At 48.7% G+C, this 15,386-nt stretch overlaps 2 protein-coding genes across 8 annotated transcripts in view; both read right to left on the bottom strand.

Annotated features, from left to right (window-relative positions):
- Positions 1-15,386, bottom strand: part of LOC138187422 (myocardin-related transcription factor A) — a 299,722-nt gene that overhangs the window by 36,818 nt on the left and 247,518 nt on the right. Inside the window, exon 1 of one of the 7 annotated variants that reach the window (XM_069128646.1) lies at positions 1,157-1,352. The exons of the other annotated variants lie outside the window; for them this stretch is intronic. The gene's annotated coding sequence lies outside the window, so the exon portion shown is untranslated. Of the gene's footprint in view, positions 1-1,156; positions 1,353-15,386 lie in introns of those variants that run through there. 7 annotated transcript variants of the gene reach the window in all.
- On the bottom strand, positions 1,391-7,630 carry LOC138179428 (uncharacterized). Its single transcript, XM_081833731.1, is given in 3 exon segments — positions 1,391-1,795; positions 1,797-2,115; positions 2,117-7,630. Coding segments are annotated over 3 exon segments (915 nt in total). The 5' UTR covers positions 2,566-7,630; the 3' UTR covers positions 1,391-1,648.

Here is a 15,386-nt window from a genome sequence, read left to right as displayed (position 1 = left end):
GCGTCCCTCGCGAGGTTATTTATCGAACTGCCTTCCGCCGCATCGGGATTCGCCGTGCCATAAATTTCTGTCCGGCCACTCGTTAGCGGCACCGATTTATTCCCGAGATGATGCCCACGGACACGTTTTCAGACGTCCGGTTTGACGCTCGAAAATAGCCCGAACCAACAACGGGACCGTTCCATTTAGAAATCGCGTTCGGACCAAACAGAACTACAGAAGCCTTCTAGTGGCAGTTGTTCAGCGTGATGCTATCGAATCAGACCGAAATATCGTTGTAAACATCGTCTGTCCGTTTCGACGATTCGATGGAACTCCACTCGACTGCCGTCGCGCAAAATTCACTTAATCAAACAGAACGTATGGACGAGCCTCTGTTTTATTGAAACACGTCACGCGATAGATAGCAATAAAAGGCGGTGATAGGAACGGAGGTGTGAACACGAAGGTGGAACAACCCGAGACGGCAACAAACACACACTGGAGGTGGATTCGCACCGAGATACGGAAGTAGTAACGATCAGCAGCGAGTCATAGGCGAACCCTTTCGTTATCCGAGGGTCATTAGCCTGTCGTTAGGGAAGAACCGTGCGAATCATCTGCGATTTCGACGGGACGTGACAGCTCGGCTGCCACGCTTCTACGTCGAACGTACGCGAGCTTTTAACCAGTTTACACGAGCCTCGCGGTCTTTAATACGCGTCTTTTTACTGCGAAAGGCGACGTCGTAAAAATGTTCGACCAGCTGTACGGACACTCGATGCTCGTTGTCTCGCATCTGATTTTATCGTGACATTTCACGGTCTTAATAGAGGTTTATCGGTGTTTCGAGTCTCGGTGATTTGTTGCGCGATTAACGGCAGAACACGATTTGGGAAAGAAGCGACTGGAACGCGACACGATTTTTCCATCGACGCCTTGGTCATCAGCTGACGTACGTCACTGAGATATCTCTGTTCGAAACATACACGGCTATCGTATTATCAAATGATTTTACTCGTTCGCTTTCGCGTAAAAGCGTGCAAAGTACTTCTTCTCTCGTTTGAGAAATCACTGCGATTAGGTGAGTCGAACACACTAGCACGATGCAACTCCTGCAGAGGCACAGACGACGAAGAAGAGCAGACTATCGACGAGATAACGACAGGATGCGCACCATTCAGTTTCGTCCGCGAAGAGCAGCCGGAGCGTCGGCGGTGGAGCATGTTAGGCGAGGCCTCGTTGATCGAGGTGCGGGTGCGGCGGTGACAAGACAGGCGACTGGATCGACACGTTGACACACACCATCGACGCACAAGACACAACTCCACTCTCGAGAAGAAGTCTCTTTCCGAGACATGAACGTCGGTCGATGTTCTCGGTCGACCTGGACGCGTACGTACTATATAGCTGGATTCACAAAAGAACCAGAAACACTCGTGATCCGCGGGAATCCGGTGCAACAAATTCTCTTCTGTTTTACTCGGTCACCCACGAAAATTCTTCCTCTCCTCGTCGGTGAAACCCTACGGGGTATCGCGGCACGGTGACACGCGCGGTCGCCGGGGTGACCGTGTTCGCGCACTATAAATACACACACCGAGGGTCGCTAGAACGCGCGATCGAGCGCGCACGTGGCGAAGAAACTCGCACTCGCGACACACAGCTTCTACAGCTTGACGCGGGTGAAACACTCGCGGTTGTCCAAGCAAAGAGGAAGAGTATCTTCCGAAGGAGGATGGCCGCGGGGGTGGGCTACGCGGCGAGATCGATCGACGGATCGCCGATCGATCGGTGGCTCGATGCGGTGGCTGGTGTCGCGCGGTAGAGCGCGACGTGTCGCGGCACGACACGCGATAGAAATGGGGAAAAAGGGAGAGCGAGAGAAAGACGGGTGGCAAACGGACGGACAGAGAGGGACAAAAAGGAGAGAGAGAGGCGGAGAGAGGGAGGGAGAAAGCACGCGCTTCCTGGGAGAGAGTGCGATCTGCGCCCGGTCTCTCGGCTCGTCTCTGACTGGTGTTGTGTGCGCCGCTCACGAGAGAGCACAGCCCGTGCGCTGCGTGCTGCTACACGGCCTGGGGGCCACGTGACACGGTCCCCTGCAGGAGGTAGGACCGCTTCGTCGCTTAGCGTCTCTACCCCACCGTGCGTATATGCGTCGGCGCGCGTGTTTATGCGATTTGCGCGCCAGTGTGGAGCGCGCGTGTGGGCCGCATTACGACCGCTGGCCCGTGACACCGAGCCCACGGCGGAGGGAGAGGCCCTGCTCTCGCTCCGCGCTCGTGGAAACGCGAAACCTTCGCCGCGATTCACGCGTATTCCTCTGATTCGAGACCTGAACGAACCGCCAAAGCGTACAATACCGGCACCACGGTGATGCTTCGTGATCGCGGATGAATCGACTGCCTTTTTCTCGCTATCCGATGCGGCAACGAGCGACGTCGTGAAAATCTTGCATATCCGCATTCGATGGCTACGCTCTCGAAACGCCAAGAAAGAAGCTTCAAAGAGAAATCGAACGAAAGGGCAAGATTTCGTACGACGGAAAAGAGGGAGAAGAAGAGAGAGCCACTGTCGTGGCATCCCGTGCAGCGAGTGCAAAACGATGCAGAGGCGGGTCGAGGGGAATCGTTGAGAACTGCTCCGCGATACGGTGGTGGGGTTGCATGGGTCTGGTGGGAGGAGGGGGCAGCATCGAGTGGGAGGACTGGGCCCGCAGGCCCCGTTCCACGTTCCAACGGAGTGGGGGTGCCGTGTCTGTCCCTCTCTCTCTTGATCAGGGCCTCTTTCTCCGCTGTCGGACGGGGGGATCGCAAAGAATAGGGGTGGGGCGGCCTACGACCCCGCCAGGCGCGTGCCCCGAGTCAGCTCGTATGCTCTACCGCGCACGATTGATAACGAGCCGTGGCGTACCGCAGTGGTTTACTGCTGCGAATTTTTCGGCTGACCGCCGAACGACCCCTAACTCATTTCTGCGCGGCGCTCGTTTGCTCGTTCGCTCGGTTCGGCCAGTGGCAGCGATTCAGGCCCCGGTAGCGCCGCGCTCTCGAACCTTGACCGACTCGGGTCTCTCGGTCGCTTACGTAAAAACCAGAGCCGCCGTTTTGCACGAGGTCAGCCCGAATGGATCGTAAATTATCAAGATTTAGACGACGAGTATCCGTTGCAGCGTCGATCGTTCGGCCGACCGCCTTGTTGGTTATTTTTGCCAGAACGGCGGCGCACGATCCAAATTGTTTACGCTTTTCGAGTAGTTGGTACACGTTTTTCTTGTCTGCAGCAAACGACAGCAAACGAGACATCGCACGCGAAACGAATCGATTTCATAGTAACGGTCTATTCATATTGCCAAGCCAGTCTATTTTCTGCTTGATGCGAACGCACGATGCGCGACGAAATCTTACGTATCGCGCTCACAACGATGGTCGTCATAGAGATATTAGGTTCCGTCATCGCCATATCGCGAGTTTTACTCTATAGAACGACGAGACAACGTCGAGACGAGTGCCGGCTCGAGGAAGATGACGGAACGACGACTGCATCGCGACCGGTATTTATAGAAGACTGAAGAAGATCGTAAGCTAATGGTCATATAAATAGTGCATCACGCGCAGTCTCAACTTTTTAACCGGAAGGAAAACTCTTTGGGGCCGTTTTAAAAGCGGTTCGTAAAGGAGGATCATAAATCCAGGCCTTGTTCAATGTGCCGCGGTCGGGGCGAGTGTCGCGCAGAAACGATTATCCGCCGGTGAACACGAGCTGTAAAAAGTACATGAAAGCGAAGAGAACACGGCGCGTGATAGGATTACCCGATGAACTGGGGAGGGGCCCCGAAAAGCCCTCGAGGAAGTACGGACTTCCGCGAAACGCCGATGGAATCTTAAGCGATCATCTGTCCCGTTTGCATCTTTCAGACTTGTCACATGGTCTGTGACGTTGAAAGCCGCCTCCTTTTTATTTTTAAATACCCTTTACATGTAGTTAGTCTAAACACTATCGCGTGATCATCGGCGTGATTAACGCAGCAGGCAAGTAACGAGGTCCAAATAATTTGCACGCTTTATTTAAAAGATCGTCTAAACTTTGCGAGAGAAATTGCAAAGATAATCATCCGGCGTGATACGATGTATGTTCGGAATATCGGGGTCCGGATCGAACAGGATCGTCTGACCGGAAGTGATCGCCCACGCGACCGATTCACCCATGATAAGTTGGCGCCGGGGTGGGGACCCCAGATACGCGTGTTGGCGAACAAGCGTGGCGTGCTCGTCGCCGATCGGGTTCAGCTCGCCCACCGCTGTGTGTTTTGTAAATCGAAAAGTCGATTTCGGAATTGCTCGCTACCGCCTACGTGGCCAGCATTTTCGGCGGTTACCGAAACAACGTCCGGCTTCGCCTACGTTTGGGGCTCAACGGCCAGAAGGGCGTCATCCGGACTTCTGAATCCTGATCTCATAACGCGCTTCGAAAGCTAACTCCGAATAATGTTTTGATCTGCAACGAGTGTTCGCAAACATTCGTGGTATTTGAGGGCAAGATGATTAATCGACTGACGATATATGACGCGACGGATAATTTCTCTTCGCGTAGAATTTGTTAAATATTTACGTAAATAAATGTGAAAGTTTCGAGTAACAAGTCACACGACTACGACGTACCAGAAACGGATAAAAACAAAATCGTCAAAGAGACAAAGAAGGTGTATAAAACGTGACAAGGGACTGCGATTTTCGCACTGCCGAGTGGGAACAGGCGTGAAATCGAAAGAAGCCTCGCGGAGTGGTAAGTCGACGAGTGGATGTTATTGACAGTCGGTTTTTCGTCGCGGTGGATTATGAAAACAGGACTTAGGCAGCGACAGACGAGCATTCTCCTTGACAAATCATTCCGATTGCAACGTCGCCCTTCTTATCCGCTTATTACACAGGCCCAGACCGTGGGACTGGCCGATGCAACGACACGGTTAGTGTCTAACGAGCCGCTGTGCCATCCACGTTCTCGTTTTGCTGCCCGATAATCCGGCCACGGATCGAATATTAAGCCCGACCTGTTGAAAATACGATGACACTTGGAGAACTGTGGCGCGACTCGAGCTCCATGGACCCTTCGTCGGTGTCGAAGTCACGTTGGGTTTAACTAAATCTATCGGGGGTCAATAAATATATCATTCCGCCTTAACATACACCAGATTTAGCATCGATGCTCGTGACTTCCACGAAAACAAAGAAAAGAAAATCAAAGAAAAAGCAAAGAAATCTAAACAATTGTAATTACCGAGAAAACATGTAACCAAAGAAGTTGGTTAGACCGCTAATTAAAACAATGTAGTAGAAGTTACGAAACTGCTGGAACGCAACAGTTCCCGCGAAAACCACAACCGCTTCCACGTGTTTAACGTATATAGCCAATTCGTCTCCGAAAGTATTTCACTTTGCATGATACGCATCATGTTAAACTGTACCGAAAGTAATTAACTATTAACGAACGCCTAACACCAACTTCGCGAGAGAACCGAGAAATTATCTCTAAAGTCGGCTCCTCCTACTTGCCAGCACCGATCTAAAATCACTTGTTGACGTTAATTAGCTGCTTCGGGCTGCGTTCGACCGACAGTCGACGACCTTCCACCTAATTTATGAATAATAATCGCATGCACTGGCGTGATGCTCGGGTTCCCGTCAGCAACGAGATGGAGGAGGAGTGGCGATCGGTTTTTGCACGATCGCCGCGTCCGCTCGAGGTCGTTCTATTAATTTTCTAACGCACTGCCAGAGACCGAGAGATCGCGGCGAATGCCGCCGCGTCGCTTCTTACTCCACGATCATTACCGCGTGTTGGGAATGTTAACGAATGTTTCGCACGAGGTTTTGCCCTGTGACTGGTCGCAATTTTCGCCGCTCGTTTCCACCGGCCTAACGGGGATGTCGGATCAACGATCGAGATCCACGTCCGGCTGCGCTTTATGAGCGATTTCAATGAGCACGGAGAAGATTTTCCAAAGGCTTAATTGGCCTTTATCGATGCCGCTACTTTTTCTCCTTCGGGATATTTCCCGGTTGGCGAACTCGGGTAATCGTCGATAACGCTCCACCAATTATCCGTGATTCTTAATGATAAATTGAAATTTTATACGCGGGTAATAGATACTCGAAGATAAATTTAGCTGCTGCGAGATTTTGTAAATAATCGTGTTTACGAACGACGAGTGAAATTGAAGAGGCTGTGTAAAAGCATAGGACTTTGCACAAATTTCCTACATTCGTAAATTCCTCGCCCGGAACTTGTAACGAAACAATCGTTCTCTACAGCCTCTAGATGCTTATCTTCGATCGGCAACGACATAAACAACTGTTAAAACCAGACCGAATTCGATCAGAGCGTGTTGCACAATACCTGCAATTATCTGCAATTTGTATTACCATTGGCGTAGTTTGTTGATATCTTTAACGCGCCTGCACGTCATAATGGTACTGGCAGCGACAATAACGCGGTGACGGGACGATTAATTGCGTTTAATTCGCTCGCTCCGGATTTTCAAGAAATTCGCCGCGACCGCAAAGGTGAACGTCTGGAATATTTCCGACGATTTCAGCCAATAATTCAACAACCATTTGAAAGGCAGCGGAAAAAGCGTTTGCACGGTGAGCGCGTTACCGCGCAGTGGATATTTTTCTTTTCGCCTGAGCCCCATTTTTAAATCAACTACCACGATATACGTAACTTATTACACCAACTAAAACGCAATTTAAGCGAATTTATTATATAAGCAGGAAACGTGGAATTAACCTTCTTTAGACAGATTGCGAAATTCAATTTCTTTCCTTCGAATTTTCGTTTTTGTCGAAGGAAGTTTCGAACATTCGACTCCATGAACCATTGTGCAACGAGATAAGGATATTCATAAGTATCTTAAAATTTTTTTAAATCTTTCGAAAACGTGGTACGGTAAAAAATATAAACGACCCAGTTTAAGAACTGTTAATATCCAAATCGTTGTTATTTGATGAATAAGTCACTAAGGAAAAAGCGTGTTTCGAGGACGCGAAGGTTCGAGTAAAAATTTCTCACGGGATACGGCCGAAAATTTTCTCAACGAGCACTTGACCGATTTTTCAGAGGTAGGTTTCCGTATTGCGATAAGCATCAGGCGGCAGCGGTCTCGCGTAGATCGTCTGAAGTGGCCTGTAAACAGACCCACCTGAACTAGTTGATCGTGGGTGCTGCACGGATACGCGGCAAGAATGCGAAGAGGCCCGGTTCGAGAGATTTAACTGAAAAAGCATCGAGCTACCGTATTTCAATATTCATGGTGGTTCTTCAACGGTACTCGGTGTTTCACGCGTTCAAGAGATTCTATCTACACATGGGAAAGATGGAAAGCGTCCCAAAGCAATTTGTCAGTGGTTAACTAGGTTCGAAAAAACAAACGAGTTTTATCTCAAAAACTCGCGTGCATGAGTCAATGTCGTTGAGTCAACGGGAGTTGCGTGGAAGAGGCAAGTTGTCTTGGAGCAGACAAAGAGTGAAAATTTGGCCGAGACGGAGTTCTCGAAGTTGGAAGATTTACTCGGTCCTGGCGCGTTAATTTATGTTTTCTTGTGCTCTCGAGGCAGGACGTTAAACACTCCCGTTTAGAGTTTCCCGTTTCTCCACGGTGAAATTAAGAGCGGCGCGAAAGGATCGTAAAATAATTTTCGGGCGACGGGCTTCGGTGGAGGGAAGACGCGGAGGATCGGAGATTGGTTGCGCAACCGACGCGAAATCACAGCCAATATCGTTCGGTCGGAAAGAAGAGACTCGAACGAGAAGAAACGAGACAAGCAGCTTCGGCTGGACCGATCGGAGAACGCAGCGAGCGTACAGCGGCACCACTTAAAATTCCTCGATGATAAAATTGTATTTATCGGCAATATATTTCGGCGTTCAATGCGGTGGACGAACGCTCGCGTGTTCGCAGAGAGAGCAACAGTAGTGTGCAATAAAAGCTGTCGCATAAAACCGATGCGTCTTCAATAAAGCCCGTCGCGTCGATCCGACTTTCCTTTCTTCTCACCCTGCCTCTCCGCCCTTCTGCTCGTCTCCTCGTAGCTTCTTCTGTTTATTGGGCAATTAGAGTTTTGCCGGGTTGCGTGCTCGTCGCGTGACATTATAACACTTTCCGCGGCCGTGCGCCGACCAACACATTTCAAAGAGTTGTTACGACATAAAGCGGCGCGCGCGCTGCGTTACGCAGGCCAATTACGCCCACGCGGTCCACTGGCGCGCATTATGAAGTTCTTTATTATCGAAAGAGAATACTTTCCGCGACAATGCTCGGTCTTGGGTCTTTGAGATCGCCCGAGGCCGATCGGCAGTTCATAAATTCGTCGGCTTAAGCAGAGAACCACTCGCACCACCCCGAGCTGCCTAAGGGCATTTAAAATGCGCCACTGCGTTATTATCGAAGCATCGGCTTCCAACTAATTACGCTCTTCGTCGAAGAAAATTACGCGTCGTTGCTGAATTAAAATTTCATTGGACGATCGTAGGCAGGCAAACCGGGGGATGGACAGAGGCGAGTAACGCGCGACACACTGAAAGACACGAACCTTGATTTATCGTATGTACCGAGAGAAATTTATACAAATTGCGGCTGCCACCGTCGCGGGACTAATTTAATTCGTGACGAAATAAATTTCACGGACTGCTGGCCGGCGCCAGTGCCGTTTATTTCGCGATAACCTTTCGCCGGTGAACGATATTTGTCTTACGGTGTTTCGTTCGCGTGGCGACATTGGCGAGGGCGCGAGAGAAAAACTAGCCAAGGGCGAGGTATCTCGAGCAGAAAGAAAAGAGGGGGGGGGGGAAGAAAAGGCGAAACAAAGTGGAAAGTTTGGGTTGCACGACTGGACGAAGGCGAGTTTAGAGGAAGAAAATCACGCATAGATCGCGTAGATGGCGACCCACATACGGTATGAAAGAATGTTTGGCTTTACATTTTGGCTAGGCTAACAATAGATCTCCTCGACGCTGCGTTTACGCGCTTCAGCCTCGCATAGCTCACTTCAAGCCTTGTTCACACTGGGCTATCAAAGGAACACTGTGACCCAGTTGTCGACCAAGACGGAAGAAAGAACTTTACAATGCCTGCATTTAAACCGGCAAGAGAACCGATCTTATTCGCTCTTGAGAGATTTATGGAAAAAAGCCGAAACAATTAGAACCGACTACTCATACAAATGTAACCCGCGGAAGCGTCTTAAAGATCAAACGTCACCGTAATCCTCTTGTTTCCCGGGCGCATGGCGAAATAGTTGTTTAGATCTATATAGAAACAGCGATTAGATTTATTTAGCAAACAATCGCGCGAGTTCACGTTCGAGTTGGACGAAAATTCGCTGATGCGATGAAAAAGACGACTGTATCCGTTTGGCAAGCGACGCGACGAGCTAATAAAGTAAATTGCCCGTGAGCGAATTTGTGTAAGTTATGTCATTATGCGACACGGTCATTTAATTTACAGCATACTATACGCGACCACTGATCTAACTTCCAAATAATTCGTTCGTAGGCCGGTCAACGAGTTTCCCTCTTCAGGGAAACTACGAGAAAACGAAGTCAAAAGGTACCACCGTGTAGCTTTCTCCCGATTGATCGTAATCCCAGAGAACAACGAACGAACGTCGAAGGAAATCTCGACAAGCATGCGGAAACGCACGAGCCAGTGCTCGTATACTAGCTAACAGATCGTCCATTCATATTGCGCACGGTGGCGTGCCAAAAATTCGTTCAGCGGCCGATAAAGGCCGGTTGCGTGGTCGTCGAGCTGAAATGCCACGCGCTCTGAATAAAATTGCCTCCTCGATATGTGAATCGATGCCGCTCGCAGCGGACTGTATTCACCAGACTGTTGGTTAGAGGCAATTACGCGACGACGATCTCCAAGGTTTATTTGTTCTGGCCAAAGATAAATGTGCAAAATAAATCGGGTCGAAACTGTGGCGGAACGTGACAATAACAGGAAACGATGGATTCGCGAACTCTTTGCAGACTGCTGGCAACCATCGGGATCACTGAGATTTGGATGGTTCGAGTGGGAAGTTGTTTACGTGGAATATAACTGACACAGATTATTAGTGTATTCGTTTGTTTACGATGCGACTGTTTGAGGAAAATGCCGATGAATTAATACTAAAATACGGTATCTCTTACAAAGGCGCGTTGCTTTTCGCATTGCGATTTGGTACCCGTCACAACAAAACAGCTTTCAACGATGTCGATAATTGGCACCGAGCTGCGTTTTACTTTATACGGAATGCCGAACTACTTCGATTTTCAAGGAAGCAGAATTTGCGTGAACCTTACGGAATCGTGAGATTTATCGACAGCCGGGTCACTTTCCTTTTTCGCCTTCGAGCATAGTTAAACGAGGAAAACATTTCAATTCGCCAGGGGAACGAAGGAAGAAAAAATGAGAGAAGGCACGGTTAATTATTATCGGTCGCGTAACGGATAGAGGATCATTAGGACACCGAATTTGTTACGCGTTTCTAAGAGCAAATAAGAAATTAATACCTGCTCGACGGGCCCGTACACTTTACACGTCGTTAAGCCTGACGGCCGGCGTTAGCATTACATCATCCAACGCCAATTAAAATGAGATTATTAAAACGTCACGTCCATCAAAGCGGCTAGGAAAGGAGATGGAGGATCACGGCAACGTGTAATTTCCAGGTATGCCTGCTGCTTCCAAACGAGCTTAGAATGAATTATAACCCCGTGTTCAGTCGCGTTTCATACGGAAGTGGAGGTGAAAAAAAGGACAGAGGAATTTCTTCGGAAGAACTAACGTCGCCACGTGCCACAATATTTGCATTTCAGATTGAGAATTCACATGCGATACTGTTGCGTTTCACATGATGAAAAAAGACATGTTATTAATAGAAACTCCAAGTATACGATGTATGTTAAACGACTTAATGCATCCGGTACGCGAGAAATTTCTATTAATAGCGAACGTCTCTTTAATATTCGTTGCATCGTTCTAGAATGAGAACTCTTTTTCTTTTTTTAATCTTGATAGCTTCAAGTTGTATCGATTAAAACTAAAAAGGCTGTACTTCATGGATACCAAGGAATACATAATTTTTTTTATCTCTGAAATAAAAATATCCATGGACCGTCACAAGTACGACCAAAAACCGACGTGGCCGAGTTGGCGAGAGTCGCAAGCGGTACACTGCCTTTGCATCTCGCGGTTCGATCTCTTCATCGGATCAACTGCGCGGTTGTCCGCGTATTCTGCGTGGTCCGACGACAGAGGAATCGGTAGCCAAGCAGCGGGAACAGAAGCAACAGTAGCAAGAGGCAGTAGCAACCGGTGCAGCGGAACACGCGGCACGGCACCGAGAGCGAATGATCGAATCGGGACGATAGCATTGCGAGTGTTCGCTGGCTCGAGTGGGAGTATTTTTCCTCCGGTTCCTTTATCCGTTGGTACAGATTCCACCGCGAGTACGGCATAACCGCGATAAATTACGAGGGTGGAAGGCCGAAAGGGATCGCTGGTGGGGCAGCACAGAACGTAAGGGGGTCGTCGAGCAGAAGAGAGAACGTGGATAAAGGAAGAACGCGGTGGAGAAAGAAAAACGACGGGTGCAGCTCGCTTTGCACACAATTTCCACGTGGTCGTCGCGGCGGCGCGGCGGCGGTATCTTTGCGCGAAAATAAAGTGTCGTTGCCGGCTCGCGCGCTCGCGCTCGCGCATGCGCGACGCATAGTCCGCGAAACGGGAAAGAGAAACGAAACGAGCGGGCAGAGAGAGGTCGGAAGGGAGGAAGAGGGAAGGAATGGTAGTGAGGCCCTTATTAACATTTCTCCGGGATTCGAGGCGAGATTAAATTGACAGGAAGGATTTGCGAGTCGTTTGTTACCGGCTACCCTCTTGTCTCCGCTTCCTCTCGCTCCTTTTCTCTCCCCCTTTCCCTTCACCCTTCCCTTCACTCATCCCTTCTTTCTTTCCGGTGCGAATCCTCTTTCTCCCGTAGCTTGCTTCCACGTCGGATTTGTTTGCGCACCGCTACAAAAGCCGATACTGCTTCTCTCTTCGTTCTTCTTCTTTCTTATTTTTCGTGCGCGGGTCTCGATCGGATCTCGCGCTCGTTCCCTTCGATCTCTCTTTTCTCCGCGATCTCGTTCGATTCCATTTCCGTCCCGCGGATATTCGTAATTATCGACGCCGACGTCGTTCGCTGGATGTTCGATCGGCAATTATACAGAGAGAAAAGCGAGCTACAACGTGGATTTCCTTCGTTATAAATTCAAACGAGGAACGAGTTACCGATCGACCGTGCGATCGGACGGCTTTTCAACGTTTCAGAATTTGTCAAGTCATTTATAAGGATGTCGTTTTCGAAGCGAAAGCTGGTTAACGAAGAAGCATTTAGAACGGTTTATTTTATAAGTCTATAACGAGGAACATCGAACACGATGGAAATATATATACACCGCGGTTCTGGAAAACTTTCGAACGCCATGTTTCGATGGAAATGACGCGATTTGCATAAATTAGTCGTGGTCGTAATGTTTCCAGTCGTCGCGGCGTTCTTCGCCATGTCACGTCCGATACATGCAACGAGAGCCAACTATCCGGAAACGATACCACGTTTGCAGCACTTTTAAAGCGTTTTTATCTACCGCGATCGTTGACGATCGGCACAAGAAGACACGGTTCGAGAACCACCAGTTTGTAAAATTTAAATTGCTACTTCTCTCTTTGCAGTACATTCTCCTCCTCCCTTTCTGTCTACTTCTTCGTTGCTAATTTATTACAAGAATTATTCCCAAGTATAAAATAGAAAACTAACGCCGGGCGTGAATGGTCGAAATCGAAACATCATTTTCTTCAGCAAGTTGTTCCTAGCGCAAGAACTTCCACGCGCTGGTTTACCTCGACCAACGAAACCGATTTAACGCATCGAGATTATAATTAAAAGGATCGGCAGCGACGAGTGAATTGATCGGCGTTGAAATCGTGCCGATTCCAATCTCCGTTCGTTTTCTTCTTTCTCGTCTCTATCGGGAGAAATGCGTCTGGTCGGGTAACGCCGACGATCGAACACGACTATGTACTTACCTGCATTCCGGCGATCGCGCGCTCACATGCGCGGTACCCGCTTCGGGACACCGTCGCCCGAGATATCGTGAATCGTGAATACGTATTGTCGCGATTGATCGCACTGCGCCCGTCCGCTGTTTGCGCGGCTTGTTCCGGCGACGCTAATACAAGTGGCTCTCGGGAGAAGATCTATCGCGCTTTCTTGTTAGTACGTTGCTCGGCAGATGGTTCGAGCAAGGGTGATACTCGTCGCAGGATGTTGCATTTGAATTTTAATTCTGAGAGGAAGGCAACAGAGATCGAAGAAAGTACGATAGAATACAGTTGGTCAAAGCTCGTGTACAGTTCAATGATGACGTAAAGATTAAGGCAGTTAGGCGAAACAACGAAAAGTTATTTGTTATAAAAATTATCCAGATGAAATATAGAAATTAAATGGAAAAATGAGTAGTAGACTGCTATTAAACGAACTCCAGTTGTATACAACTTGTCTGCCGATGATTTCATATAAGCGGAATTTGTACCGTAATGAATAATGAAATAAAGAATGACGATTGGAAATAAATTTAAAACGTAAACGAGGCAAACAAGGTATAAATAAAAAGAAAATTGGAGACCGTTTTTTTAAAAAATTCCAAGAAGTTCTGCATTTTTATAAATAAAAAGTAAAACTTCTATGGAGACCAGGCAATGGACAAGTATTGCCGAAGTATTACGACGCAACCGTATTCTCTTGCACTTTTTACCGTTTTGCTCGGTGCATCGATTCTCCGTGCGGTCCCTTAATCACTGGCCTCTCATTAGTAGGCGTCAAAGGTACCGACTATATGTGGCGAAAGCTGAGTCGCTTTCTTCACCAGCAGCAGTCCCTTTAGACTTCGATTACGCCTTTTTCTCGCGCGGCAGGGCCAACCATCGAATTGGGCCGCGCGCTGAAAGGCCGATTTTTTCGAATTTAATGAACCGAACGAGACGCCCCGGATTCCCCATCAAAAGAAAAAACCACAGCCTCGATCCACGTGGCACTGCACTTTTTGTCAGCCGGAATTTTCCAATGCTGCTCCATGCTAATAGAAGATGAGCAAACTCTTCGAGAGAACGAGAACCAGAAATGTTATTAGAAAACAAGCAACATCCTAGAGGCGACGATAACAGTTTATTCTGTACGTAACAGTAGAGTTTCACAGAAGAATACAAGAAAAAAACCCCGTAGAAATAGGTCAGTCCGGTGAATTGCGACATAAAAAAAGAAATGTTGAAGAGAAACATTCCCACACGACGAGAAGTGCTCTCGACAAGATCTCCGTTCGAACGATCTATAAAGGAATTTGTAGAACTCGAAGCAAAACCGTGGTCATCAAAGCGCTTCATACTGAAGACGGAACAACTGTGCAACGAGAAGCGTTTCATAATTGTCCCTTAATCTCTCTATCGCATGGGGACTCGGGACGGGTCCGAAGAATACCGGGAATTCCGCGCGGGATGTCACACATTTCAGTGCGGCAAGGCGGCCGAAAACGTATCGTCACGACAAGAATCGCGCGATAATTTCCGCCTGAGCGTTCCCATGGCTCTACGCGCGCGTTCCTCGCGACAAGTTACGGGAGTACGCCGTGCGGACTGCCTGCATCCGCGCTTATACCTTGCACATACAACGTTAAATTACGACAGGCAATATCGCGGAAGGAGCGCGTGTAACGATCCGCGGAAAATGAAAGCGCGTGCACAATACGTTGGATAATTCCGCGGTCGTCTAAATCAACCCCGAATTCTGGGTTGAGCGACGCCCCGTCGACGAAATGGCCCCGTTGGATCGGCCTACTGCGGACAAACAACTATTCCGAGAACTATTCTAAGTCGAGCCGCGTTGCCGTCTTATTAATGCACGCCACGCTCCTCTTTTCGCCGACGTCTGTCCCCAGCAACGAGGCTAACAGCTGCGCTGGGCACACTGCCTCGTGATACAGCACCGTGCAAACTCGCTCTCTCGACACCCGCCACCGAGGCAATCGACACGCGACGTTCGATGGTTCGTGCTTCGATGATTTTTGCCTACGAACCGCGTGATCCGCTTACGCAGAGATTTACCAAAGGGGAGATTCGAGAATTTTTAAAACATTACTTTCGCGCGATGGTCTGTTTTCTGTCAAATTATCGAAGGGCTGTTTACTTTATAATTCCTTTCATATTGTTCTAGGTATATTACGGATGTGAAACGATTATCAGTTCCTTTATATCAATTATCATAACATCGATCTGTTACCGCTGAAAGCGTGGTTGTGTATGGAGAGTAAATGACTAGGGACTG

The sequence above is a fragment of the Bombus flavifrons genome, chromosome 1 (assembly GCF_040668555.2).
Source record: "Bombus flavifrons isolate JBK064 chromosome 1, iyBomFlav1_principal, whole genome shotgun sequence".
NCBI lineage: Eukaryota > Metazoa > Arthropoda > Insecta > Hymenoptera > Apidae > Bombus > Bombus flavifrons.
Note: the sequence above shows the minus strand (reverse complement) of the source record. Positions and strands in the feature narration are given on the sequence as shown.